The 26,029-nt window shown below is 48.3% G+C and overlaps 1 protein-coding gene across 1 annotated transcript in view; it reads left to right on the forward strand.

Annotated features, from left to right (window-relative positions):
- Positions 1–26,029, forward strand: part of LOC105072155 (two pore channel protein 2) — a 34,679-nt gene that overhangs the window by 5,129 nt on the left and 3,521 nt on the right. Inside the window, exons 2-16 of the mRNA XM_074354661.1 lie at positions 3,165–3,253; positions 4,088–4,202; positions 6,516–6,644; positions 10,244–10,360; positions 10,457–10,575; positions 10,740–10,841; positions 12,175–12,301; positions 14,088–14,289; positions 17,576–17,720; positions 18,266–18,451; positions 19,401–19,465; positions 20,240–20,327; positions 21,291–21,360; positions 24,242–24,461; positions 24,567–24,657. Of these exons, the coding sequence (XP_074210762.1) occupies positions 3,165–3,253; positions 4,088–4,202; positions 6,516–6,644; positions 10,244–10,360; positions 10,457–10,575; positions 10,740–10,841; positions 12,175–12,301; positions 14,088–14,289; positions 17,576–17,720; positions 18,266–18,451; positions 19,401–19,465; positions 20,240–20,327; positions 21,291–21,360; positions 24,242–24,461; positions 24,567–24,657 (1,865 nt within the window). The remainder of the gene's footprint in view (positions 1–3,164; positions 3,254–4,087; positions 4,203–6,515; positions 6,645–10,243; positions 10,361–10,456; positions 10,576–10,739; positions 10,842–12,174; positions 12,302–14,087; positions 14,290–17,575; positions 17,721–18,265; positions 18,452–19,400; positions 19,466–20,239; positions 20,328–21,290; positions 21,361–24,241; positions 24,462–24,566; positions 24,658–26,029) is intronic.

Genomic DNA, 26,029 nt, shown 5'->3' on the forward strand with positions numbered 1-26,029 from the left:
GGTTTAAGTTATTTGCCTTCTCGGAAGGAAGGCTGACTAAATTGGGAGGGTGGGAGGAGAAAACAGAAAAATCTTATATACGTTTTTAAGTCTTGGGGAGTGGAAAGGAAGTGTCACAGGTATAAGAAAAGGAGAGAAGGAAAAGTCAAAAGAATCGGTTATTGTCACAGTACCATGAAAACACAAAACAAGAGAAATGGTAGAAAAATGGCCATATTTAGACCAGTGGTTTTTCAATCTTGTCTGCCCATTGGAATCACCTGGGAGCTTTAAAAATTCAACGCTGGGTCCCACCTCCCAGAGATTCTGATGCAGTTGGTCTGGGCAATGGGATCTTTAAAAGCAAAAGCTCTGAAGGGGATTGTGAGAGCTGTCCCGGCAGTCACCAGGGCCTCCCCTAGGCTGGGGCTGCTGCTTTGAGGTGCGAAGCCACTTAGCTGCTTCTGGGGGAATATTTGCTAATTGGTGCCTGCTATTTGCATGGTAGATGTGGGCAGTGGTTCGCGTGTAAACTTGAAAAGTATGTGCAGTTTGGGATTGGCATGCCTAACATAAGCCACATTTTTGAGTTGCATGAAAACAATTCATTTCGTGGGAAGATACAAATGGCCTTAATACAAGTGAGAATGCGCCTTACCGCAAGCCTGCCTGTTAAGAGTACGTCTTCTCAAGCAAAAATGGACAGGAGACTTCGAAGTTGTACACAAATGGGATGGAGGGAGGGAAGACAAGCAGAACCAGAAAATAGAAGAGATGAGATTTTTAGAAGGAGAAAGATGTTAGAAACGTGATAGCTGTTAAGAATGGGAAAGCTTTGAAACGTTAATGCAAAGGTAAACCAGCTATTACAAACGTGTCTGCATACGTAAATGCGACGGGCAAGATTTCAGCTGGCAAGGGGACAACTGGAAGGGGTGCCTTGATGCTCGTATCATTCAATGCTGGAGTCCCCGTGAGGTCTGATAGAGGTAACCCCCAGGTCCTGGCTGGCTGAGGATTTGCTGGTAAGCATTTTTTTTTTTTTCCTTCCATTTTCCTCCTGGAAGGTATGTGGGTGATGCACCTCAAATGCATGATGGTCAAACTGTTCATGTTTCTGGACAACCTGTTTCACTGGGACTAGAAGGATGTTTGTACCATCATCTTTTAAAATTGGGCACAATAGTGGCTCTAAGAGATTTTGCTTTAAATATTTTTTTTTCCAAAGACCTTGATACTGTTCAAGACCTTGTTACTGTTCTTTGCTGCCCCAGTACGATCTCTTTGAGGCTTAATGAGACTTCCTTAAAATTAGTGTGTGTTCATTAAAAAAACAAAAGAAAACAAAACAAAAACCCTTTCTGATGCTTCTGTCTCCTTGGTGAATACTTAGGAGTGGAATGTCCAAGAAACCACCAGACTGTTTTCCAACGTAAATGCACTGTTTTCCATTCTTACCAACATGATTTCCAGTTGTTCCACATCCTTGTCAACACTTGATATGGTCTGTCTTTAGTTTTAGCCATTTAGTGGATAGGTAGTGGTATCTCACTGTGGCTTAAATCTGCGTTTCCCTAATGAATAAGGATGTTGAGCATCGTTTCATGTGCTTATTTGCCATCCTTATATCTTCTCTGATGAAATGTCAGTTAAGAGACTTAATAACTAATATTTCTGTTTTTAATGCAGTATTTTTCAAAAGTGTTGCAATACGAAATAAATTTAGGAAACACAGTTCTACTCTGTCTACAAATATCTGCTATGGATTCTTGATATGAAAGTCAAATAGAAAACTTGGAATCTCTCTGAATACTTTCATGCATTTTCAAAACTGAGTTGCCTGACCCGTGAGAGATTTCAATTCCAATCCAAGTTGGAAGATGTCCTTAATTTTGAGGAAGTAACCCAGGTAATCACTTGGATAATCAGGCTGTTTTTCCGCTGAAGTACACAGGGAGGTCTAAATAGTCTGTTATCTTGTGTATGTTCTTAATCTTGTTTCCACAAATATTTTGTGAAGTGTATAACACATAGAGTTGGATAAAATTCGATGGAGTTTTTTTGTTTATCTTGTTTATACAGAATCAGAAGTGTGAGTCATCCCTGTCAGGTCTCCGCTGTGCTGATCATGGGCAAATTAAACTAAAATCACAAGATGCTTCTTCGGTTGATTGGATATTGTCAACCATTTAAAATCATACTAATGTTGGTGAGAAACAGGAAAACACGTATGTTCGTGTACCATTTTGAGGCATATAAAATGTGTAACTTTGGGGGAGGCAATTTGGTTGTACCTACCAAAACAGAAAATGATATATCTTCCATCCACAAGTTACGCTCTACGCTACAAATGTACTCATATAGTACAAAGGCACGTGTGTATGATATATATTTAAAAATACTAAATGTAGTTGTGTTCAAAATATATTTAAAAAGAAACTTACCTAAAGGAAGAAGCATTTATTAAAAATCATAGGGTAGCTCTATATATAGTCATAAAACAAGTCCATATGGAGTGAAAAAATAAGCTTTGTATCATGTGAGAACAATTTTACTATTTTATGTGTGTGTATACCAACATTGTGAATGTACTGAATGCCACTGAATTGTTCATTTTAAAGTGGTTAATTTCTAGATTGTGAGTTTCACCTCAGTAAATTATTTAAATAAAAGAAAATTATGGGTCTGTATAGAGGGGGGTCATACCTTGAGAGGGAGTTAGGTTCAAAAGTCATCGAAAAAGGCAATAATTTACTTGTCAAAATTACCCTTGAAAATCCCTCTAACCATCCATCAAGTAGCCTAAATCTCATTTGATGTTTATATATGTGTGTGTATAAAGGCACATAACCCTATACAGGTATGTATACACATGCTGTGTAAGTACATCTATGGATACTATTCAGCGCTTTCTTGTTTTCATTTCCTCCTCTGAGAACCTGTGTTTGATTTGAAGGACGTTTATCATGCCTGTGTCTCAGCCCCATGGCAGGATTCCCACTGCCCAGGAAAACCTCTGGACGGGAACATGCAAGGCTGTTAATGTTGGTTGCCTCTGGCAAGGCGGGTGGGTCAGGGGACAGGTGAAGGGGAGCTTCCTTTCATGTCCGATACATACTTATACACAAAAACGCAGTGTCCTTTCCTGCTCTGACTGTTTTTGACCCTTACTTTCTCCCACCGAGGACCAGGACCTCCTCCTGGCAGCAGCCTACGTTTCCGACGCCCAGTACAACAGAAATGTTCCATTCGAAACATCCCCTCAGGCCATCAGGTAATTAAAGTGTTCAGCTCTCACCTGGAATCACCTGTCCCTTAGCACTTTCTATTCTCACACTTGAACCCAAACTGAAGATGTTTCCACAAATATTTTGTGAAGCATATAACACATAGAGTTGGATAAAATTCGATGTTGTTTTTTTTGTTTGTGTGTTCTGTTTTTTTAGTTAAAAGAGCATGGTGCCTCACAGGGAGAGATGCATTCAACAAACATACTAAGGGCAGAGAAATGAGTAAATTGGTAACACTCAGGATAGGTGAATCCAGCTGTTTCTCTTGCCCTCCCTAAGGGTTGAACCAAAGATGGGCTCAGAATAAGAAAAAAAGTCTTATCAGCAGGGCTGAGTGTCTGTCAGTGCCTCCCAAAACAGCAAATGCCTCATCTCTGGGTGCTCTCAGGCAGGCTGGGGGCATAGTTCCTGCAATCGGAAGAGAACTTCGTTACCGAGAGATCCATCTGAGTCCGCCGTGTCCAGATGGGGTGATGCACATTGTCAATCAGGTGCCTGTGCCACGGAATCATAGGTCACTCTAACTGAGGGTTTGCTCTGCGTCAGTCCTCTAAAAGTACATCTTATGTTCACAGTCTCCCCTTGAGGAGGGTACTAATTCTAGCTTGAGACTGTTAAGAGAATGTGCTTTGCAATATGACCATATCCTTGATTTTTTTTTCCTGTTAGCATTTTGTAGTATGTGCTCAATTAAATGCTGCCCCTCACTCCCTAGAATTTAAAGGAAAGGTGGCCAGAGACGGGACTTCTAATGGGATTTGGGGTGCTGTTTAACCCCTGCTCTTGGCTCATAACTTCTTCATTCTTTTCCTCGTCAGACTTTACTATTTCTATAACCACTGGGCCATGCAGGCGGCCACCTACTTCTTCATCTGTGTAGACCTTTCCCTGGCTCTCTTTGAGGAACCAGCGCTGTTCCCGCTGCCTTTCTTGGTAAGCATTAAAAACAGAATGGCTAACCAGACTTTGTCACAGATGAGCTGGGTCTCAGGCCGCTTCCTTTTTGTTTCTTTTCCAATTTTAATATTTATGGATTTGGTTTTATTTTTATTGCTGGGGGTTTGGAAGAATTCTGCCTCCTCGCTGAGCTGATGCTCTCATCATAAAGTGTTTGAGAGGGAGTGGCAGTTTTTGGTCCTCCAGGGATAAATCGGATGGACAAACACTGTTTTAAAAGCACATTTATTTAATGTCAAGTGGACAATATTATAATATAGGGTAATATGTGACTTGTGGTTGCCACATCTGCAGCTTTTTTCATAGTCATAAATCATTATTTATAGGTGCTTTTTATAACACATCAAGTTACTCAGTTATTCCAAATGGGTCAATTGATGACCTGCTCACATTAATTCCTAACTGGACACTGTTCTCGTGTCTGAGAGTAGGTGTTACAGAGATTGTATGACTTGCAAAGCCTGAAATATTTACTCTCTGGCCCCTTGACAGATAAAGTTCATTGACCCTTTGCCTTAAAGAGCTGGCTTTTATTATCTTCCATGATTCTGCAGGTGACTGGGCTCAGTCGGGCAGATTTCCCACTCATGTGGCACTGGCCGGGGTGGCAGGTCTCCCGAGGCCGGCAGGCGCTGCTGGCTGTCAGCGGGGAGCTTGCCTGGCTGGAGCTGTGGCCCAGAGCGCCCCCGTTCTCTGCCACACGGCCACTTCCCATGGCCTGGGCTTCTCCCAGTCGGCGGCGGGGGGGGGGGGGGTCCAAGAAGGAGCACCCCAGTGTGCAAGCACCATTCACCTCCATTTGAACCCCACTGGCTGGTGTCCTGTTGGCCAAAGCCCATCAGATGCCCAAGCCCTGAGTCAACAGGGGAAGGACACCGCACCAGGGGGTGAAAACCAGAAGTGCAGTTCACTGGGGGCCGTCAGAGTTGACAGTCTTTCACACTTTCATGTGACAAGGATGCCACAGTGAATGAAGCCTCTGGGTAGAAAACTTTTAGCCCAGTGACTGTCAAAACAAACACTTAAGTCCAAGGAGGCAGAGATGTGCACTCACAGACCTGAAGAGAGTCGGCCCCCCAGTGCTGGCCCACCCTGGCCGAGGAGAGAGTCCCACGGGGTCTGCTCTCAGCCCCTGGCCTCTCTTCTGAGTCCTGACCCTTCTGTTATTGGTCACACACCGCTTGGGCTTGGCTACCTGAGTTCCAGAATATTCCTTCAGTCAGAATTTATACTTCAAGCCGCAAATCTAATGTGTTACAGGGGGTTTGGGCCCAGATCCAGCATTACCAAGCAGGTCGTATTTTGAGCAGAGGTGTCCTGGGATTGCCACAGGCCCTCTTGCAAGCCCGGCCTTGACCGTGAGTCTCTAGAGCACCTCATGGGTGAACAGGCTGAGAGCTGGAAGGTTGGCAAGGGGCTACGCTCAGATCCACGCCAGGACCCACGCGGGCTGGGCTGGGGGTGGGGGACCTGTGCCACGTGCTGCCCCTTCCTCCCTGTTATTTTTGGGAGGCGCATTCCTTCCAGCCCTCACCCCAGGCCTTTCTGTCTTCCTAGCCTGCCTCTTTCCCCATCTCGTCCTCTTCTGCTCCCCTCCTCTCCCCATTGATGGTGGAAAGTGCCCTTGTTAGGGGGGAGTTACTGTCTCACGGCAACTGCAGGACGGGCAAAGCATGGGCTGTACACACAGGCTGCACATCTAGCTGCCTGCAGGGGGTTTGGAGTTGGTGCCTGGTAACCCACGGAGGAGATGGTCAGGACTTCGTGGCGGGTCTCAGTGGCCTCCATTCTCTCTAAGCAGCCAAACCCAGGCGGCAGTGGCAGCGATGTCTACTAAGGAGTGCCCCGGCATTCCAAAACACGTCTTTGGAGAGTTATTATGGGAGAAACTGAACTTCTAGGTGTCCAGTCTGATTACGAACGTGGGGAATTTGAGAGTGTAGAAGATGCCTGCTTCTGCCATCCCTGACCTCCCCTTTCCCGGGGAAATGCCTTCTGGGGGTCCTCTCCCTGCTGATTCAGCACCCCCGCCCTCCACCCCCCACCGAGGAAGCCCTGCCCGCTGGGTCATGGGATTAGTGGTCCAGGGGCAGGTTTCCTTTTAGGAGGAAGAGACCATCCCAACCAGCAAAAACCTTGCTGCCACTTTCCGTAAAATTGAGGGATATTGCTAACTGTCACAGGGCGGTGTCCGGGGGCATCAGGGGCGCATGAGGGGCGGGTAGGAGAGAACTAAGGCCGAGCCTCCGAGCAGCGGGGCCCCGGCTCAGTCTCTGTTCTGTGCTGCAGGTCACCTCGATAGCAGAAGTGCTCTGCCTGACTGCATTCTTTGGGAGACTTGTACACTTTGCGAAAGTTACTCCTCAGATGGTTTTCTGGAAGGATACGAAAAATATCTGCATCATGGTAACCATAGTGGTGAGTGCTCATCCTGGCGCCTTCGAGAGTCTGTGGTCAAAGCCAGAAACTACGAAGAGAAAAGACTCTTATCGATTTGACTCGGTTCGAGGAACAATGACAAACGTCCGTACAGCAGCTGCTGGCAGACCACAACTGAAGCCCGAGTCGGGCAGCATGTGATTGTGTGACCATTTTAACATAGCAGGAGCACCTCCCAATTAAAGAGAAAAAAGAAGAAGAAAGAGATAAAGACAGATAGGAAAAAATGTTTAACTTCCCTAATTAAGAAAGATATAGTAAAGCAAAAATAAAATAGCATGTGTTTGCCTGTAAAACAATGTTAGCAGGGCTGAAGACAGAACCCCTCATCCTCTGCTCGAGGGAGGCATAAGATGTCTTGCTGGAAGGGTGTTGGCGTTTCCTTTCGAAAGCCTTAGGTGTGCATGGGCTTGCCCAATTTCCAGTCCTGGGACTTTATCTTTAGGAAAGAAGGATGTGTTTAAAGATTTAGCCACAAGATCGGTCATGGCTGCCTGTTCGTAATATTGAAAAACTGGAAACAACTCAATTTCCTGACAACAGGAAAGAAAGAAAATGTGGCCCCTCCACACAACCCTTTAACATGGCCCTAAATGCACATATGTGTCTATTCTTCAGGAGAGATGCTTTTTGTCTATTAAGTCAAAAAAAGCAGGTTACAAGATGGTTGGAGCACATCTTTGCTAAAAGAAAAGAGGAGAGAGTGTTAGAGATTGGTAGAAAAATCTGGAAGGATCTCTGCTAAGAGGCTACGGCAAGTGAGGCAAGGTAACGCCCTCTGAAGTGATGCTGTGATGAGCAGAGAGGCGGGGCCAGTGATTAGCTGGGGGCACTTTAGATTATACTGAGCATCTCAGCACAGCAGCCAGCCAGCCTGAACCGTGGTCCTTCCCAGTTAACCCAGGGCTCGGTGTCCCCACCTCTGCCCTTTCTACCTGATGGTCTTTCCTAAGAGGACCACCCATCCTCAGGGCTTCCACGAACACGGGGTGGGTGGGGGTCCCCAGGCTGTAGCTGACCCCGGTTTCCCCTCTGAGATTCTACACTCCACGGCCAGTTGCTTGCTACTTGTTTCCCCATCAGTGTTTGAACTCAGACTCAGTGGGACCGAACTTACCTTCTTCTCGTTGGTCTGTGGTGCTCTGTCTCCCAGCACTCATCCCGTCTTCCTCGTCAAGATCCCCTCCCTTCTCTCTCTCCTCCATCCTCCCCCAGCCCCCGCTAGGATGTCTCCTGCCGCGTTTCCCCTCCTCCCCATGGGGACCATTGCCATGATCTGATATGGCCATGCATTCTCTCTCGACTGCACTCCATTCCTTTCTCAAGATGTGGTCCAGGCCCCTGTCATCCCTTTGAGGAACTGCCATGGTCACCTTAACCTCAGATCCTTGATACGTGCATTTGAGATGCCGCTGCTGGATTCATTCTCCGCAGTCACATCTCCGATCACAACCTTCCTTGCTCAAAAAGTGTCTATATGCCCCTGGGACTGTCGAGCACTCTGGCGCCACCAGTCTTGCAAAGGTGCCTCCAGAGGTCCCCTCCATCCAGCTGCCCGAGCTGCATGCTGTCCGTCAAGCACCGCCGGCTCTTCCCCCATTGGCAGTGTCTCTTTTGTGTGGAATATTCACTGTCTTTTCTCACCCTTTCTCTAAGTACTTGTTCTGACTTCCCTGTTTTTCACGTCTACCGAACTCTCAGAATATGCAGAGTGTCTATCTGTTCTTATTTTTTAGAAATAGCTTCACTTTCTATTACTGAAAAACGAACGAATACAAGAATGCTCAATCTGGGGTAGTGCCTGTGACCACAGCTTGGGTTCCGCCCATAACGCAACGTCGCCTGACACAGGAAGGTGGAGGATGGGATGGGTGGGAAAACTGAAAGAAACAAGTTGGGGGGGAGGCTATTTTTGGAAGAAAGAGAAATCCATACAATACAGACAGGCTGTAAAATAGAAAAAGGCACCCCTGCTCTCCTCCAGGGGAGCATGTACCTCCTTCAGGGCCTTTTTTGCTACATGGCCCCCTCTCAGGCCCGGGTCAGAGGTCCCTCCTCATCCCCTAAAACTCCTGGCACGGTGTCTAGAATATGGTGTGCACATGCGCACTTTTCAAGCCTAAGTCCAGTCCGCGTGCTTCCTGCTTCAGATCATCCAGCAACTTCCCATTTCCCATCAGAGAAAAGCCAAACTCCTTGTCGTGGCTGGGCTCTGTGTCCCTCCCCCGTAGGACCCCTCCCATGCCACCTCCCTGCACGCCCTCAGCCCCATCCTCACCTGGGTTTTCTCCAGAGCAGGTCTGGCCACCTGCCAAAGAGCATACTTATCATCAGGGATGTTCCTTCCCACCGGAGTACGCGCTCCGCGAGGGCAGGCACTTTCCAGCTGGCTCTTTGCTCCTCCTCCAGCACTAGAACAATGCCCTGCATGCAAGAGGCGCTCCGTAAAGGTGTATGGAGTGAATTGGTTGAGGATACGCGGTTGCCCTGTCCAAGTCTGTCCTGCATCTGTTACCAGGGAGATCTCACTCCTTTGGCTCCATCACCCCTACCCGAAAGACTTTCTGGGTTCCCCAGACCCTGGGAATAAGACTTACCTTTTTAGCCTGGTCCTCAAAGCCCCTGCCATCAGTCTCGTCACTTCCTGCTCCCCCCGCCCCTACCTCGGGACCCTCTGTTTCCCCAGGTGTCCCTTTAGGATGCCTTCCTGCCATGGCTCTAGACCTTTCTGGGTTTTCTCCTTTTAAAGCATTTTATTTGCTTTGAGATTCCACCAAAGAGTGCCTCCTCCAGGAAGTCTTCTCAGACACTATAATCTTTTGTTATCTGCCTGTCCCTGCTGCTCTGGGTGGGTTCCTTCAGTGGGTGCCCAGTGCACCGGCAGCACCAGCCTGTTCCTGGATCCTTTCTCTCCTCTGCATTGGCTCTTTCTGGATCCTCTTGCTGCCAAAGGAACTGAGCTAACACTTTTGATGTTAGTAGATTATTCCTTTTTAACTTATATTTTTCTAAAATAGCACTGGGTTCTTCTTTTGCCCTGCCTGCAGGATCACAGACTGACATTAATAAGAATTAATCAGGATTTTCTGTATTCTAGATATTTTTACCCCATTGCCAGACTAGAAAACTCTATCATATGTCGAATTGGAGGAAAGTTTAAAGTTAAATACGATGCAGTCTGGGTGCTCGTAGCAGTGTGCGTAGCTGCCAGGGCTCTGATGCCAGACTACCTGGGTTCCAGTGCCAGGTCTACGCCTCTTATTAGCTGTGTGACAGGGCCCCCATGATCTCCCTCTCTGTGCCTCAAGTGTTTCCATCCAGCAACGGTGCCCACTTTATCAGTGCGGTGAGATAAAATGGAATAATCTACAAAAAGTGCTTATTAGACAGCATGGCTCATAGTAAACTCTCAAATGACAACTGCTATTAATATTCTATTATGAAACTGGATTATGCTGTCCAATGAAACTTGCTTTTCTTATGTGTCGTGGAGCCTCTTTCTGGGCCAGCAAACCTGCATCCACACACACTTGCTCTGTCCTCTGGCAGTACTGACACCTGTCCTGTGTCTCTCACAGTTGACCTTGGTTGATCTGATTGTCTACGGGATCCTGGAAGCTCTTAACGTCTACGGCATCCGATGGTCAAGGGCCTTAAGGCCCGTGTTCCTGATTAACTTCCCCGAAAGCCGTCAGGTAAGGATGTGATGTAGGACACTCGAGGGCGGGTTTTTTGTTTTTGCAGAAAATTAGCTGATGTCTCGTCAGTGAAATGAAATTTTGTCTTCCCAGATCCGAAGGGCTTTCCGAAGCATCCGGAACACGCTGCCTGATGTCCTCTACGTCTTCCTCTTGTTTATCTTCAGTGTGGGGACATTCTCCCTCATGGCCCTGAAGCTCTTTGGGGACAGGTGAGTGCGCTGCTCTGGAAGTACAAACTTCCAGAGAATCTCCCACGTTTGGGTTCAGCCTGTTGGTGAGAGAATCGAAAGGGGAAAGGGGAAAGTGTGTCGGAAACCACAACTTCGTTTATGTGTGTGGGCTTTCTCACTCTGTGTTGTTGGTTCCTCTTTAGGGGTCTTAAGACAGTGGAAGGATCGCCCTACTTCACGAACATCCTGGACATAGCGTTTGAGCTCTATGTGCTGGTCACTACTGCAAACAGCCCCGATGTCATGTACGTGAGTCCCCAGTTCAGGTCCATGGGCATCTGTTACCCGAACAGAGTTCACTTTGTCAAAAGCAGCTGTAAGAGAAAAAAATAGTGATTTTCTGTTTATTCATATTCGTTGTAAAATTTTTGAAGCACCCAAAATGTTCACACTAAAGATAGCCTACCCTCTCTAAAACTAAATTTAGATGATTTTTTTTTTAAACTGAAGGCAACAGGAGACATCTCTTGAGATTCAACTTAAATAGTCGAGCCCACTTTCTCGTCTGGGATTTTCTTTGAGTCTTGAGTTCAGACGCCTAAGCCATTTTTGTAAGGAATCATGGCTTGTTCCCCTAAGCACTGATGTGGCTTTTGGGCTAAATGAGACAGGAAAGAAATGTAAAGATTAGTGGCTGTCACCTCTCGCCACCCCCTAGTGCCAGTTTTCCACACACGTGGACATTACTTGGGAGGAAAACATCACGGGGTTTTTTCTAATGACCTTTGTGTTGTGGATTTGCCTTGTTCATGGAGGAAAGATCATTAAACAGTGACCCACTGAGTAGATAGCTCTGTGTGCATGGAGCTCTAACCTCAGATGTCAATCCCATCCCATCACAACCTGCGCTGCGGGGAGGGGTGGGTTTCCTGTCGTCTCGTACTGTGAAGGACCATCACGTCAACTTGTTCTGGATTGTTACTCACTCTGGGGCCTGGCTCTGGCAAAAAATGAGCAAGGTGAAGCTCCTGGCCCTCCTTGTGTTCTCTTGGCTCTTTCCCTCGGACCCTAGCCTGCTGCCCACAAGATCCCCTCCTGAACAGAATCCAGTTGCCTTTAAAGGCGGTGTGAGAATGCATCCTGGTTTCTGCCTTTTGTCCCGGTGCCATTATTACGGGCGCCCCTTTGATTCTCAGTGTCCCAGTGCGGACAGAGAATTATCTGCCGCCCAGCAAGGCAGTCTGGTGTTCCTGACAAGCCTTGAGTGTAAACCCAAGAGCCATGTTTCAGATTCCCTCTGTAATTCTGGTCAGTCACTCTCCTTTTAGGACTTTTGATTTTCACACTGTGAAGGGAAGAAATGGGTTGGGGGGATCTCCAAGGTCCTGCCTGCTTTGAAAGTTGGCACCTGTCTAAGGCACTAAGAATTTCAGAAGCAGGTTTGGGGCAAGCTGTTTAGCATCAAGGATGTTGGTGGCTTTGAGGCCCCATCACACTGTCTGGGGGAGAGTTACTGTGAGAGAGGTTTCCCTGTGCCTCGGCACCTGGACTGTCCATGTGGGATGTCACCTACGGTCAGCCTTCTATGCGCTGTGGACCGAGGGCATGAAAAACCATGAAAGACTGATTTCCTTCTAGGATGCCTGCCTATGAGTTCAATTGGTGGTATTCTCTGTATTTTATAACCTACATCATCATCAACACCTACATCTTCATGTCCGTCTTTCTGGCTGTCGTCTACAACAATTACAGGAAGCACTTAAAGGTAACGCGCATGACCCAGGGGTCAGGGTGGGGGCAGGTGCCTGGCTGGGTGCAGTGGGAGGCAGGCTGGCAAACGCATCAGCTAAATATTTGAAGTGTCCATTTTCCTTTTGCTTTGGGGAATCTGAAGACTTGTTGGGCACCTTGCTCTCTTCTGCTGGGCTGGGCGGTTCCTTGCCCCAGTCTGTGATCGGACTGACAGTGTCTCCCAGGCTCACGTGCAGGGGCAGGGCCTGGCTTTGCTCCTCGCTCCTAATGCATCGAATTGTTCATGGCTCCTTGAACTGTCATGTGTATCACTGGGGTTGGGAGATTCTCCAAGATTCTGGTTCCTTTTTCCCCTCCAACAGAAGCAGAAACTCCTTAAAGCCAACAGTTTCTGCCCTGGTGCCTTCCTGTTTGACTGATGTCTGGAGAATTCCTCGAGGTGTTGGGTGGGCAGAGGCTTCTGAGTGCTTGGAGTGGAGCATGCTTTATTTCCAGCCCGGAGTCTACCAGGATACCTGTCGTCTCGCCTGCCCGCCACGGCCACTGCCCCGCCCACGTTTCCCACTGGCTGTTTTCTCCGATTGTAAAACTAACTGCACAGAGAAAGGTTTCATCAAAGGATTATTTTCCTTAAGGGACAACATAGCCTTTTGCTTTTTGATCCTTTTAATTCTGTGAGGAATTTTTCTTGGCTTAGGGATGTTCCCACCAAGGGGAAGAACTTAAAAGCTTGCAGCCAAGGAGAAGCGGGTGGTAGGGCTGGAGTCTGAGATTTGGCCAAACTGCCCTTTGAAGGTGTCTGGCCTGTCCACGTCCTGAGGAGTCTATGCATTGTGGGCACCCCAGCTGCTCCTGACCCCAAGGTCAGGCCTCCCAGTGGCCCTCTGACTCTGGATTCCTCCCTCTGAGCAGGAGGCAGCTGTCCCAGGGAGTCTGTCCTGCCTCCCCTCTTGTTCACTGCAGGACAGAACTGTTGCTCTGCCTCCCTTCTCCCCCAGGGAAGTGTTTCTTTTGGTAACACGCCTCAAAAATTGATCTTCTGCTGATGAATCCATCAGCAAGCACACCTTAACACACGCTTCATGTGCCCAACACCAAAGTCCTGAGGAGCCAAAGGTGATGAAGACACAGCTGCATCTATTAAAAATTAAGGTCCAGCCATGTAATCAATTAAGTGATGATGATATGGGGTACCAGGCCCTATAGGGAGCAGAAGGGGTAGGCATCGAGGTGGCCACCTGTAACTCGAGGGGGCTTCCCCCTTCTGGAAGGTTCCCTGTGCACAGTCAGGCCAATGGCAGCTCCCGGCAGTCCCCCGCTGTCCTTCCTGCCCTGGACCTCTTCTTTCTGGACCACTTACTTCTGGCCTAGTTTCACTTCCCTGCCTTTCCTCCCCCTCCCCCTCTCTCGATGGACTTAATGGTGGCTCTGTGTCCTCGCTCTCCCGCATGCCCCCTCTCAGCAGCACACCCGGTTTCCTTCCTTTCCGGAATCTCCCCTCCTCCTGGGCAGAGTGGAGCTTGGACCTGTCTGCCTCCTGCTGCTGTTTGTCCCCACCCAGATTACCTGTCATGGGCTCCCTGGTTTGCACTGGGTAAGCGGAGTTCCGTTTCTGCAGGTGGGGGGTCAGGGACACGCACCTGGAGCCTGGAGGGCTTTGGTCCCTTGCGCATCCGCAGGCCCGTCGGTGACTTCTCTTGGACTCTTCCATTACCTTGAAATGTTTCGGGCGAAGACACAAGGCTTTCTTGAATCTTTCTCTTATCAAAACACAATTCTGTTTTTGTTTTTTTTTAAAGAACGAGATTCGCACACTGGCATACCTGAAGCGTCGCAAAATGATAGAGGCTTTCAACATTCTGAAAGTCAAGGTGGGCACAGAGTCTGTGGTGAAGGAGGCCCAGTGGAGGCGGCTGGTCAAGGTGGTGGCACCGGACATCAGCAGTTCCCACCTGGAGCTCCTTCTGAGGATCTTGGACGAGGGACAGAAGGGTCACGTGGGTAAGAAGCCTTGGCCACTAGCGTTCCTCTTCCTCGTGCATCGGAACGTGGGTTGGGGGTCGGAGGGGCTTCTAAAAGTGATGGGATGGATGTTTTTCCATTTTCCTTCCCCTCTCAGGATTCTGCTTTTGGGAGCGCATCTAAGATGCAGAAAAGGGCTGTATAAATATACGTCTAAATTGCATTTAGCATTTAGATGTGAAAAGTTGAAAGTAACCTAAATAGTCATGTAGTAGCTGTTGATAGTTATTATCAGTAATAATATGTGGAGCCTGCTTGTCCCGCGTGTGGCATTGGCAAGTATTTCCATGCCTTGTGTGTATGTGATCGTCCCCAGACTCACCCAGTTGGGGGTCTTGTTGTCCTCATTTGTCAGCATGGAAACTGAGACCCACAGAGGTTATGTCGTTTGCCCAGGGCCACCTGACTCCCCCAGGACACACCCACCACCCTGACTACCATTTGCTGGCTCATGACTGAGTCCTGCTCAGTTTTGCTACCTGAGTCAGGATCCTATTTGTAAATTAGAGACGAGGTCTCATCTGGTTTGACAAAAGGACTCCATCAGAGCCATAGATTTTATCCGAGCTCCATGGCTGTAGCAAAAAGAAAGCACCCATGAGCTCATGGCTTAGCCAATGTTCTCAGTATTTTACTTTTTACAAAACAGCAATGTCAGTTTAAATACTGTTACCAGGGCAAAGGCATCTTTGGGGAAGACAGCCAGTCAGATTGGCTGGTGTTTAGGGAATCATAGGTTGGGAATCGTAGGTTATCTTTTATAGGTGATAGCAGTAATTTCTGATGTCTGTGGGTTCAAAGTCTCCTTTGTTTAGCCAACATTTTCTTAATTTTTTAATTTTAATTTAAAAATTTTTTTAAATGGAGGGGAGGGGGCTTGAACCCAGGACCTCAGGCATGCTAAGCATGTGCTCTACCACTGAGCTATACCTACCCCTCAACCAGCACTTTCAAAGACAGTTTTAATAACAGAAAGCCAGACAGAATTTCATGCTTCGTGATAGTCTCCACTCAGCACAGGCAAGGGAGAACCACCGTTCTCCGAACGTTCTCACTGTCCCCCTCGGTCAGCAGTTATGGGCATTTGTGGTTTCCAAGGCTGAACATTGGAATTCCATTAGTGCTGAAAGTGTTAGACGCAAATCTAGTGTTAAACTGAGAAACATGGAACTTGCAAATGTGGAAAGAAAAGAGCTGACTCGAATTATTATTAACAGAGGATACGGATCAAGTGATGGATCTACACCGAGGCTTGGCAGACTATGTTCCACAGGCTACATATGGCGCACTGCCTGCGCTTCTGAATAAAATTTTACTGGAACACAGCCAGGCGCATCCACTTGTGTATTGTTTATGGCGGCTTTTGTGCTATGACAGCAGAACTGAGTGGTTGAAACAGAGACCGCACAGCCCACAAACCCTAACGTATTCACTCTCTGGCCCTTTACAGAAGAAAGTTTGCTGACTCTTGATCTCCACCATAAAGTATCAGATGGGGGACAGATTCCTTCTTGACACAAAATTACCATGGTTTTGATTCTCTTTGTCCTTTCTTGTTCTACAGAATCTTCTGGATTTAATGATGTGAGCCCAGGGAGACTGATGGGTTCCCTGCTGGTTGAGGTTATTTAATGGCTGAGGTTTTGGCTGGGTTCCTGTTGGTAGGTCACTCCAAACCTTGCTTATGGTTGTCATGGCAGCATCTCCCTACCTCTCCGATGGAGGGGCTCACGTGGCCAAGGTCCCTGGATCCAAGTTATCACGTCACGTAATTCTCCGAGGCCATGCTTCAGTTCATGCCTTCAGCTATTAAGATATGTGCGTGCATTGTGCTCCTAACTGTAAAGACACAGGGACTAAGCTCTCCTGGGATATCTAAGAGCGTCTTTCATCCAACTGGATGGACTCATGCACTCTCTTATTCTTAGGACTATATGGCTCCTGGGGAAGTAGCAGCGTGACTGTTCCATGTCACTGAGGGGTTTTGTCAAATTCAGGCTCTTCACTCAGATGAGGCCACACATCTGATGGGCTGAGGCTTTCTGTTTGCCTGAGTGTCTGTTGATGGCAGTTCCCCATCATTCTTCTTGCATAAACCACACTGTGGTGGCACCTGTAGAACCAGGATTCGCTGTTTACTTCTGAAAACTTGAAATGGAGGCCAGCCTCCTGCCAGCCCTCTAAGTGAGAAGCATTCTAGGATTTAAAACCTCCATCCCAGTCTTGAACAGCTGTGTCAGCTCTACATGATCTGAAATTTATTTCAGCACTTTTCTTTTTCTTTCTTTCTCTCTCTTTCTTTCTCTCTCTCTCTCTTTCTTTCTTTCTCTTCCTTCCTTCCTTCCTTCCTTATTAGGTTTAGTTATTTATTTTTTGGAGGAGGCCCTGGGGATTGAACCCAGGACCTTGTGCCTGCTAAGCATGCACTCTGCCACTTGAGCTATGCCTTTCCCCCTTCAGCACTTTTCTTTAAAGTTTGCAAAGCATTCAACTTGGTTTTCAAAGAAGCAGCAGCACTCTATGTACAATCTGACTTCATCTGCTGATGTGATGTTTCTTTAAGTTATAGGTAACAGGAAGTTAATGCACAAACGGGTTTGAGAACCAGCTCAGTTGACTCGTGGTCAACATCTGACCTACCTGGTCGGGGAGAAGTGCTTGGGGTGGTGGAGGGTAGCCTGGGCGCTCAGCAAGTCCAGAGAGCATCGACCCAGCAGCTGGGTGGGTCCAGGCTGGTCAGGAAAGTGCCCACCGCACTTTGGCCTGCGGTGATGGGCCAACCTGTTGTGGAGGCTCTGGGTTTGAGTGAGTCCCTGAGAAGAGGTGGAGAGGGAGGGTGGGCAGAGAAGAGGGTAGGAGTTCAACGGGAAGGGTATGGATTATACCTGCTTTGGAGGCTTCGTGAGGAGGAAGGGGAGGGGGGTTGAGGCTGGGAAGGTAGGTCAGGCACACATGGAAAGCAGTGATGGCCTGAGTGAGGAGAAAAGCAGGGTGGAAGGCAGGGAGTGAGGCGGTGGCATCTGTGAACTAGCAAAGTCACATGCTTGGGCTGGCTGTCTTGGGCGGGCTGAGGGTCTGAGTCAGGATGGGTGGGAGGCTGTGCCACTCCTTGGCCCCTTGGTCTTCGGCCTCCACCCTTTAAGGCTTCAGCTCTTCACCTGTGAAATGCAGATCCGAGAGTCTGTGCTGAGTTGGCTTCACCCTTTGGACCTTATTGTCACAGTGGCCATGTATTAAGGGGTCATTTTTTTTTTTTTTACTGCAGACAAAGTGAACTTTCTACGCCTGCCTGACCTCCTCAACATCCAGGTGATCACCATCAATGTCAAGAGACACCCACTGGAAGCCTGGATGCCTCGGGTATACCAGTCGTCTGCAAGCCTCTTGGTCCAGAAGGTGGTTCGGCACAGGCAAGTGAGACCGGGCCAGTTTTCCCTCAAATTGCTTTAAAAATAGAAGACTCTGTTGATGCTGTCTGGGTTGAATGTGCTTCGTCATTGAAGCTGTAAATCAGCCACCTGCTTGCTGCTTTTGGTTTCTCAGGGAGGCATGGAGGGAGTTCTGGACATGCTGTGTTTTAACTTCAGCCAAAGGACAGGCGTCTAGATTCTGCTTCCTTCTTTGATATTTCCTGGTGCTCAGGGGCCGCAGACTGGACGTGCTTCCAGATCCAGGGAAGCTGACCACTCTCTGAATTCAGGAAGTTCCAGCCCCATCAGAGTCACTAGGAAGTGGATATCAAATATGGCCCTTTGACTCTGTAAAGTATGTGGGAAGAAGACACGAGTTAGAGTTGCTGGAATGGTCGTCAAGGATGCCAGTGTTAAGTCCATCTTTTATTCCCAAGTAGATGTGCTCCATAAAGAGTCATTTATCTTGATTGGAGAACCTATGTTTGATCAGTCTAACTGACACGCGTCCTGATTGGATCTCTTCTTTTTTTCCCTCCTGCCAGGGTTTTTGTCTGGGCTTATGATGTCATCATCCTAATAAATGCCATATTCATTGCTCTGGATGAGAAAAACCCCTTCATTTCCTATGCGGAATGGCTTTTCCTTTCTCTCTACATCATTGAGATCCTCCTGAAACTGTACACGTATGAGCCCAGAGCGTATTTTGGAAGGAAGCAGTTCTGGAACTGGTGAGTCCGTGTGTTCTGAGGAGGGGGCCGTGGGAGAAGAGAGGGGCCTCCTGCCATGGTCTGGGGAATAAAGTTGGAGTTTTACAAGCTCCATCTGCTTAGTTTTGAGGCATCTTATGATGAAATCTTGGGGGCAGGGGAACAGCTGGCTCAGTCACAACTGTTACTTATGTAGTTTGAATGATTCTAAAATTAGAATTGCAGATGATGGCATCTTGGATTTGGAGAGGACCTTCGAATATCACACCCAGTGAGACAGTTTCTTCCATAGCTCCCCGGCCCACTCCCTGGTCTTTTATCAGAAAACTTGGCCTGTGTGGTTGGACAAGCTCTTCCCTGGGCTAGGTGTGTCTCCTGTGACCTCCTGTGACCCAGTCTGTGTACCTCCTGGTCTCAAACCATTGCTTACATGCCGCAGACCATCTCAGGTGCCACTGCCAGGCACCGCGAGACACTGGCCTGGTGCATAGCTTGGCAGGGTTGGATCTTTGTGGTCACTGCTCTCAGTGCCAAGAAACTCACTACGTGTGGCCCAATGGGACCTGGCCGGTGTTGTCTGTCACTGTGGCACCATTGTTGGAAAGAAGTGATGAACCTTTTAGTTGAAAAGTTTACGATGCAATTAGTAAAATTAATGCCAAGAAAGATTATACGTCGTGTTCTGAAAAAGTACCAAAGTATTCTTGCAAGTAGATAGTTATTGGAAGACAGAGTGATACCAGTTACCTGATTCATACAAATCTCCCTGGAGATGGTTCATTGGAACAGCCAGTAAACGATCAGAGTGTTTGTATCTGCTGTCCTAAAAATCATGGCTGGATCAGTTGGGTGGCTGGATCGTTGCTTCGCATCAGATAATTGAATTCAGAGTTTTCTCGGGATCCATCGTGCCCTGAGCTTGACGGCCCTTCCCCTTGATTCCTCGGTGACGCTGCCTCTGCATTTTTAGGTTTGATACGCTGATCATCATTGCAGCCCTGGTGGCCACTGTGGCCAACACAACCATCCAGTCAGGTCAGTGCCACTGACTCTCAGATTCCCTGCCTCCCGGGATTGTGCGTTCAGTCAGTAGTCTTTGTAGAATATCCATGGTGCGCCACTAAGGTGTTTGGGGCGAGGCAGTGGGGACACAAGAGAAGTAGTCAGAGTGTCCCTTGTTCTGGAGAAGGATGGTTGCTTTGTGTTTAACTGTATGTTAGAGACTTCACTTGTAGGTGTCTGCCAGCCCTAAGACTCACCTGGTCATCCCTCCAAAACTGCCCTTGGTGTCAGGGCTCATCCTTGACCCTCTGCCTGTGTTGGCCCCCGCCCAGCGTCCAGCTGTAGCACCAGCCTCTGTCCACCACCCGCTTCTTTCTACCCTCCCCTGGCTCCCCAGCATGTCCCACTGCTGACACACACGCTCCTTCCTGTAGACGGCAGGGACTGCTTAGAGATACAGCACCTTCTTAATGTGGCTGTGAAATGAATGCTGGGGAGGAAGGGCTTGTTGAAATGTGTTCTTCTGTAGAACGGGATGCACAGTCACTGATGATGGTCTGAAGTCTGCTTCCACACTCGTGATTTGTAGCTCTAGGGGCTGGAGGGGACGCTCAGCGTGGCTTTGCTTCGCTGGGGGGCTGAGTGACTCTAGGCAGTACTCCCTCATTGCTCAGGGCCATCGCCCTGTTCTTGAGGTGACGCCCATCTTTTCCCAGGACCCACAGAGTCTCAGACCTCAATGAGTAAAAGGGTCAAGCCAGAGGTGCTCAGAAAACGCAACGTTACATGATTGTGTTCTTTTTCCAGCAAGAAAATACAACAGTCAGCAGATACTGGATATTGTCTTGATTTTGAGAATACTCCGGCTCTTAAGGGTCATTGTCAGCATTCAGAGGTAAAGGTGAAGCCACGAGAAATGGCTGTACCTGGGTGGTCCCCCACCTTGGGCGGGACAGAAACCACCCTGCGGTGGTGGAACTATAAACGCACTCAGCTGTGAACCCAGGATGTAACTTGTTTAGAGGATCTGGGTTCTCTGGGGGCAGTGAGGAGGGGAAGGGAGCCCGTGAAGATGGGGAAGAGCACCCACATGGCCATTCCGCATGAAAGGGATTCTGTCGGTCACTTTTATCCCTGTGACCTGCTCCCTCAGCTGTGTGTGCAGCCTAGTGACTGGGCAGTGGTCGTGATGGCAGCTGAGTGTGCTCACCATTGTCTTGTTAAATCCCCTTAACAGCCCTTGATGCAGGGGCTTTTACGATCCGCTAGTTCACAGGTGATGACAGTAAAGCTCAGAGAGGTTAAGCATTTCCCCCAGTGGTGCACAGCTCGAAAGAGGCAGAACTTGAGTGCCAACTGCAGGAATCTGATCCCCAAACCTGGGAAAACCTACCCTAGTTTGGAGAGGCCAGGTTCCTTTCAGAGTGAGTGGGGGTGCCTCCATCTGAGGACTGTCCTGATCTTCTGCAAAATGTATAGTTTTCAACCTACGTCACAGATCAGCCTTAAAACAGGCTGGAGGTTTGATGAAGGACAAGGTGTGGGGAGAAACGCAGGTGAGGCGAGATGGTTTTTCAACCTCCACACCCACCTGTGTCTTACTTGTGAAACTCTGTGATTATCTTTCGTACGTTTTTAAAAAACTGTCTTGCTTTGTTTTGCTTCAGGAGAAACTACAAGTTAACTCCCTCCTCAGCTCTTTAGATGGACTGGTTCTGATAAAATTGTAAAGGCAAATTCCTGACAGCATTTAAAGAGCAGACCCAGGGCTGGGGGCGGGGCACTAAACCAAGCCTGCCCGCGCGGGGTCAGTGTTCCATCGTCCTTTTGCCTTGTGTCGGAAACTGTTTTATCCCAGGTTCCGGGTTATCGTGACCACCTTGATTAACATCGGCCCCACGATGCTGACTTTTGGCGGACTTGTCTTGGTGAGTGGCTGCTCTGTTTCTGTTCTAAGTGAAGTAAGGGGTCAGATGTTCACGCTCAGCAACTCTCAGTAAACCTTAAAGTGAGGGAAGGAAAGGGAGATTAAGTCAATGAGATTCACTGGTTTCTAGTAGCCATTTTTAGAAATATCAAGAGTCTAGAAACGCTGGGCGCATAGCAGTCCAGCTACACTGGCTGCTGGAATAAACACCACGACGTCAGTGGGTTAACCCGTTAGAGTTTCTTTCTCACCCATGGTCCAGGTAGGTATTCCGGGCCACCAGGTGGTTCTCAGGGATGTAGGCTCCTTCCAGCTTGTGGCTGTGCCTGCTCGACCCCCCACTCCACTACCCCTGGCCTTGGATCCTTCTTTGTTCTGCTCACAAAGAAAGCCCACCTTCTCCCCGAGGTCCCCAGTGGTAAGACTGTAGCCATGCACGGCTGCAAGGAGGCTGGAGCCTCCTGCCCGGGAGTGAGTCCACGCTCTGGACCAGGAGGCTCAGACTGTGGTGGGCACTCTGATTTGGGGTACCCATTTTTCTGTTCTGTCATAATGGTAAAAAGTTCAATTAGCGCCAAAGAATGAAAAGTGGACTTCACGCAGGTCACCCATTCCCAGCCCCCATGTGCCTCTCTCCCAGAGGCAGCCATTATTAAGAGTGTCACCTGATGCTTCCTAAACATTTCCATGTGTACAAGGATGTCACACCCATGCGTGTGCATATCCAGTTTATTGCTGTGTCAAATGGGATCATTGGTATCAAATGTTGAGCAACTTTCTTCTCTCTGATATCTTTGTCCCGTGTCCTGGGGGACACATGCACCCGTGTGAGTTCTCCTATGACGAAGAATGTCCCTCTCACATACTACGATATATAAAATAGATAAACAACAAGGTCCTACTGTACAGCACAGGGAACTATATTCAATTTCTTGTAATAACCTATGGTGGAAAAGAATCCAAAAAGAAAAAATATATGTGTTTGTATATGTACACCTGAAACTAGCATTATAAATCAACTACACTTCAATAAAAATTAAAAAAAATAAAAGAAAGAAATGAGGGGTCAAGAAAATAAACAAACAAAAAGAAAAGTGTCCCACTGAGGGAAGACTCCAGACATGGCTGACCAGCCCCTTCACTGACAGACCACTGGAGCTTCACCTCTGTGCCATCACAGATGAGGGGTGAGGACCATTCTTGAACTTGTCCTGGTTTCTGTGCATGTGTCTGTTGGGTAATTCCTAGGAGTGGAACTGCTGGGTCAGAAGGTAAATGTGTTCAAACTTTGGGTCAATGTTGGCAAATTGCCTTCCAAAACATGTACTCCTTGGATGTTCCAAATGCCACCGTGTGACAGCGTCTGTTTCTCTGTACCCCTCTCAGCTGGGTTTGGTAAACATTTCCATATCCTCCAATCGGATGGGTGAGAAGACAGCCCTGTGTGATTTCGACATGCGTTTCTTTAGTTACTCATGAGGCTGAGTGTCTTTTCTATTCTCTTGTGGCCACTTATGCTTATTTTTTTTAAATAAGCAGCCTATTCATATTGTTGGTCCATTTTCTATTAGTTTTATTTTTTGTATGATTTGAGAGAGGTTTTGCTGATGAAGGAAAGAGGTCCTTGGTAAGTTGTATACAGACTGATTATTTTTCCTCATCCATCATTCGTTTGTTTTTGTTCTTCCTAAGTAAAGGCTTTCTGTTATTTTTTGTCTGTATAAAAGTTTACGTTAATTGTATGGTCATACTTGTGGATCTTTCACTTTATAGTTTCTGGTTTTTTTTTTTAACATTTTTTATTGATTTATAATCATTTTACAATGTTGTGTCAAATTCCAGTGTTCAGCACAATTTTTCAGTCATTCATGGACATATACACACTCATTGTCACATTTTTTTCTCTGTGAGTTATCATAACATTTTGTGTATATTTCCCTGTGCTATACAGTGTAGTCTATTCTACAGTTTTGAAATCCCAGTCTATCCCTTCCCACCCTCCACCCCCCTGGTAACCACAAGTCTGTATTCTCTGTCTGTGAGTCTATTTCTGTCCTTTATTTACGCTTTGTTTTTGTTCGTTTGTTTGTTTTTGTTTTTGTTTTTTAGATTCCACATATGAGCGATCTCATATGGTATTTTTCTTTCTCTTTCTGGCTTACTTCACTTAGAATGACATTCTCCAGGAGCATCCATGTTGCTGCCAATGGCATTATGTTGTCGGTTTTTATGGCTGAGTAGTATTCCATTGTATAAATATACCACATCTTCTTTATCCAGTCACCTGTTGATGGACATTTAGGCTGTTTCCATGTTTTGGCTATTGTAAATAGTGCTGCTATGAACATTGGGGTGCAGGTGTCATCCTGAAGTAGATTTCCTTCTGGACACAAGCCCAGGAGTGGGATTCCTGGGTCATATGGTAGTTTCTGGTTTTATGTTGTGCTTATAAGAGTTTCTTCTACTCGATGTTTTTCTAGCTCCTTTATAGTTTGGTTTTTACATTTAACCCTTTGGTACCTTTGGAATTTATTTTGTTATAAAAAACAAAGTAAAGATCCAGCTTTATTATTTTTTCCCTGGGGGACTAACTATTATTTATTGAGTATTTAACCCACGAACTTGCTAGCAGCTTCATTTTGACTTTGTAAAAGACCATGGAAGAGGTCATGGTGTGGTCCAGCTGGCCATGTCCCCTGTCCCTTCTCTCTTCATGCTGCTGGTGGAACTCTTGGCTGGGCAGAGGGCACCGTCCCTGGAACGAGGAGGGTGGCAGCCCTCTCTTCTGGCCCTCGGTGCAGGGCCCGGTGTCCGCATCCTCCTCCTCTCCTGCACGCTCCTCGCCCCATATGCCCACCGGTGACCGGTGCCGCCCATCCTAGGTGGTCTACTACGTGTTTGCCATCATCGGGATGGAAGCGTTCCACGGCAGAGTCCACTTCTTTGGCCCCAACTCCACCAGTCCGGATGCCCTGACGTGTGGGAACTCAGCCTTGAGAGACTCAGCGTTTGCCCGAGGCAAGTACTGCAGGAACAACTTCAACGACCTGGGCTCCTCGCTCATCCTGCTGGTGGAGCTCACGGTGGTCAACCAGTGGCACAATATCCTTTCCGCAGAGGCAGGCTGGGGGCCAGGGAGGTGCCGAGGGTGACTCCCAGGAGGATTAGGTCTCGGCTCCTCCACGGTTTGGTTCCTCAGCTTCATACTCCTCGCTGACGGCTTTGCCCTCGTGACTCACCAGGTGGCAAAGCTGTATTTCATCGGGTTCCACATCGTGGTCGTCATCCTCATTGTTAAGTGAGTTTACTCCCTGGTCTCCCCTCTCAGTGCCTTAGCTGCCTGCACCTCCCCCCTCCCCAGTTCTACCCTCAGGTACCGCGTGGGCGGGTCCCAGCTCCCCCCACTGGATGCTAAGGTGCCAGAAGGGAGGTGTTTTACTTGGCTCACATTTGTGTTCAACAGTCTCAGCCAGCCGTGCCCGTCGGCACACGGTCCACATCTCAGAGCCTCAGAAGTTGTTTGGGTCTGAAGGAATCAGGGGGTCCTGGCCAGTAGTCTCCCTACCCTTCCCCACTGGGACTGAACCACTGTTAGAACATCCCTGTGAATTGCTGTCCACCCTCTGCTGAAATCCGTCCAACTCCTGGGACTCTTTAGAATCTATAAGAGTCAGTTCCCTTGTCGTCGAGCTCTGGTCCTCCCCTGTCTCAGCACAGGTAGAGTGGAAGTGTGCCGCTGGTTAATCCTCGTCATGGGTTCCAGGCCTGCCCTGACCCCTCTTCCCATGGGGAGCTCAGTCACTGTTTGAAAGCTGCTGGGACATCTCATCACTCCCAAGGGCTTTCCCTCCAGCTTACGAGTCTGATTCTGGCTCCCTGGTTCTACCGGAGAGGCTTTCTGGCTGTCATTCTCCTCTCAGAGCCTGGGGCCCGCAGCTCCTGGGGTGACAGCCAAGTCCCATGCCTTCCTTGTTACATCAGGGCTGCCTTGGCCGCCATCCTGCTGACTGTGGCTCAAGAACGTCCAGGCGGAGGGCGGGGAGGAGCGGAAACTGCGTGGTGCTGCTCAGACCCGCTTGTCCCACACGGTCTGAATGGAATACGTAGTAGGAACGAGGGAGAGAAATGCCTCCCCGAGTGGCTCCTAGAGAAGTTTCCAGAGAGCTGGAAGGAGCAGGTTGAGGCAGCGTGAAAGGCTGTAGGGTTTTTCTGCTGCCTTCCTCCCCAAAGCACGTGGGTGTGGCGACAGCCCTGGGCTCCATCAGCATCAGGTTAACAGTCAGAAACGGTGAAGGGACTGGGATCCCACCTGCTCGCAAGCCAACAGGTTAGTCTGCCTGTATGTCACATTTGTATAGTGACAGGAGGCATGGCGCCTCGGGTCAGACGCAGAGAAAGTTTGTCACTCGTTGCGGGAGCTGCAGCCAGAGCGATGCTTGTATCAGGTTCCTGAGCCCTAATCCCCACTGAGCAATGAGGAGGGCCAGCCGGGCTGGGCTGCACTGCAGGAGGGGAACTCCAAAATGAGGAAACTGATCGGTGGAGCTGGGGTTGGGGGGGAACCTCCCATCCTCCCCTCTGGAGAGAGAGAGAAAGAGAAAGACCTTATTTTCAGCCCCGAATGTAAGCAGATCTTTATTTTGTGAGCTACGCTGGACGGCGTCTGGGGA

Source organism: Camelus bactrianus, chromosome 28 (genome assembly GCF_048773025.1).
Source record: "Camelus bactrianus isolate YW-2024 breed Bactrian camel chromosome 28, ASM4877302v1, whole genome shotgun sequence".
Classification (NCBI taxonomy): domain Eukaryota; kingdom Metazoa; phylum Chordata; class Mammalia; order Artiodactyla; family Camelidae; genus Camelus; species Camelus bactrianus.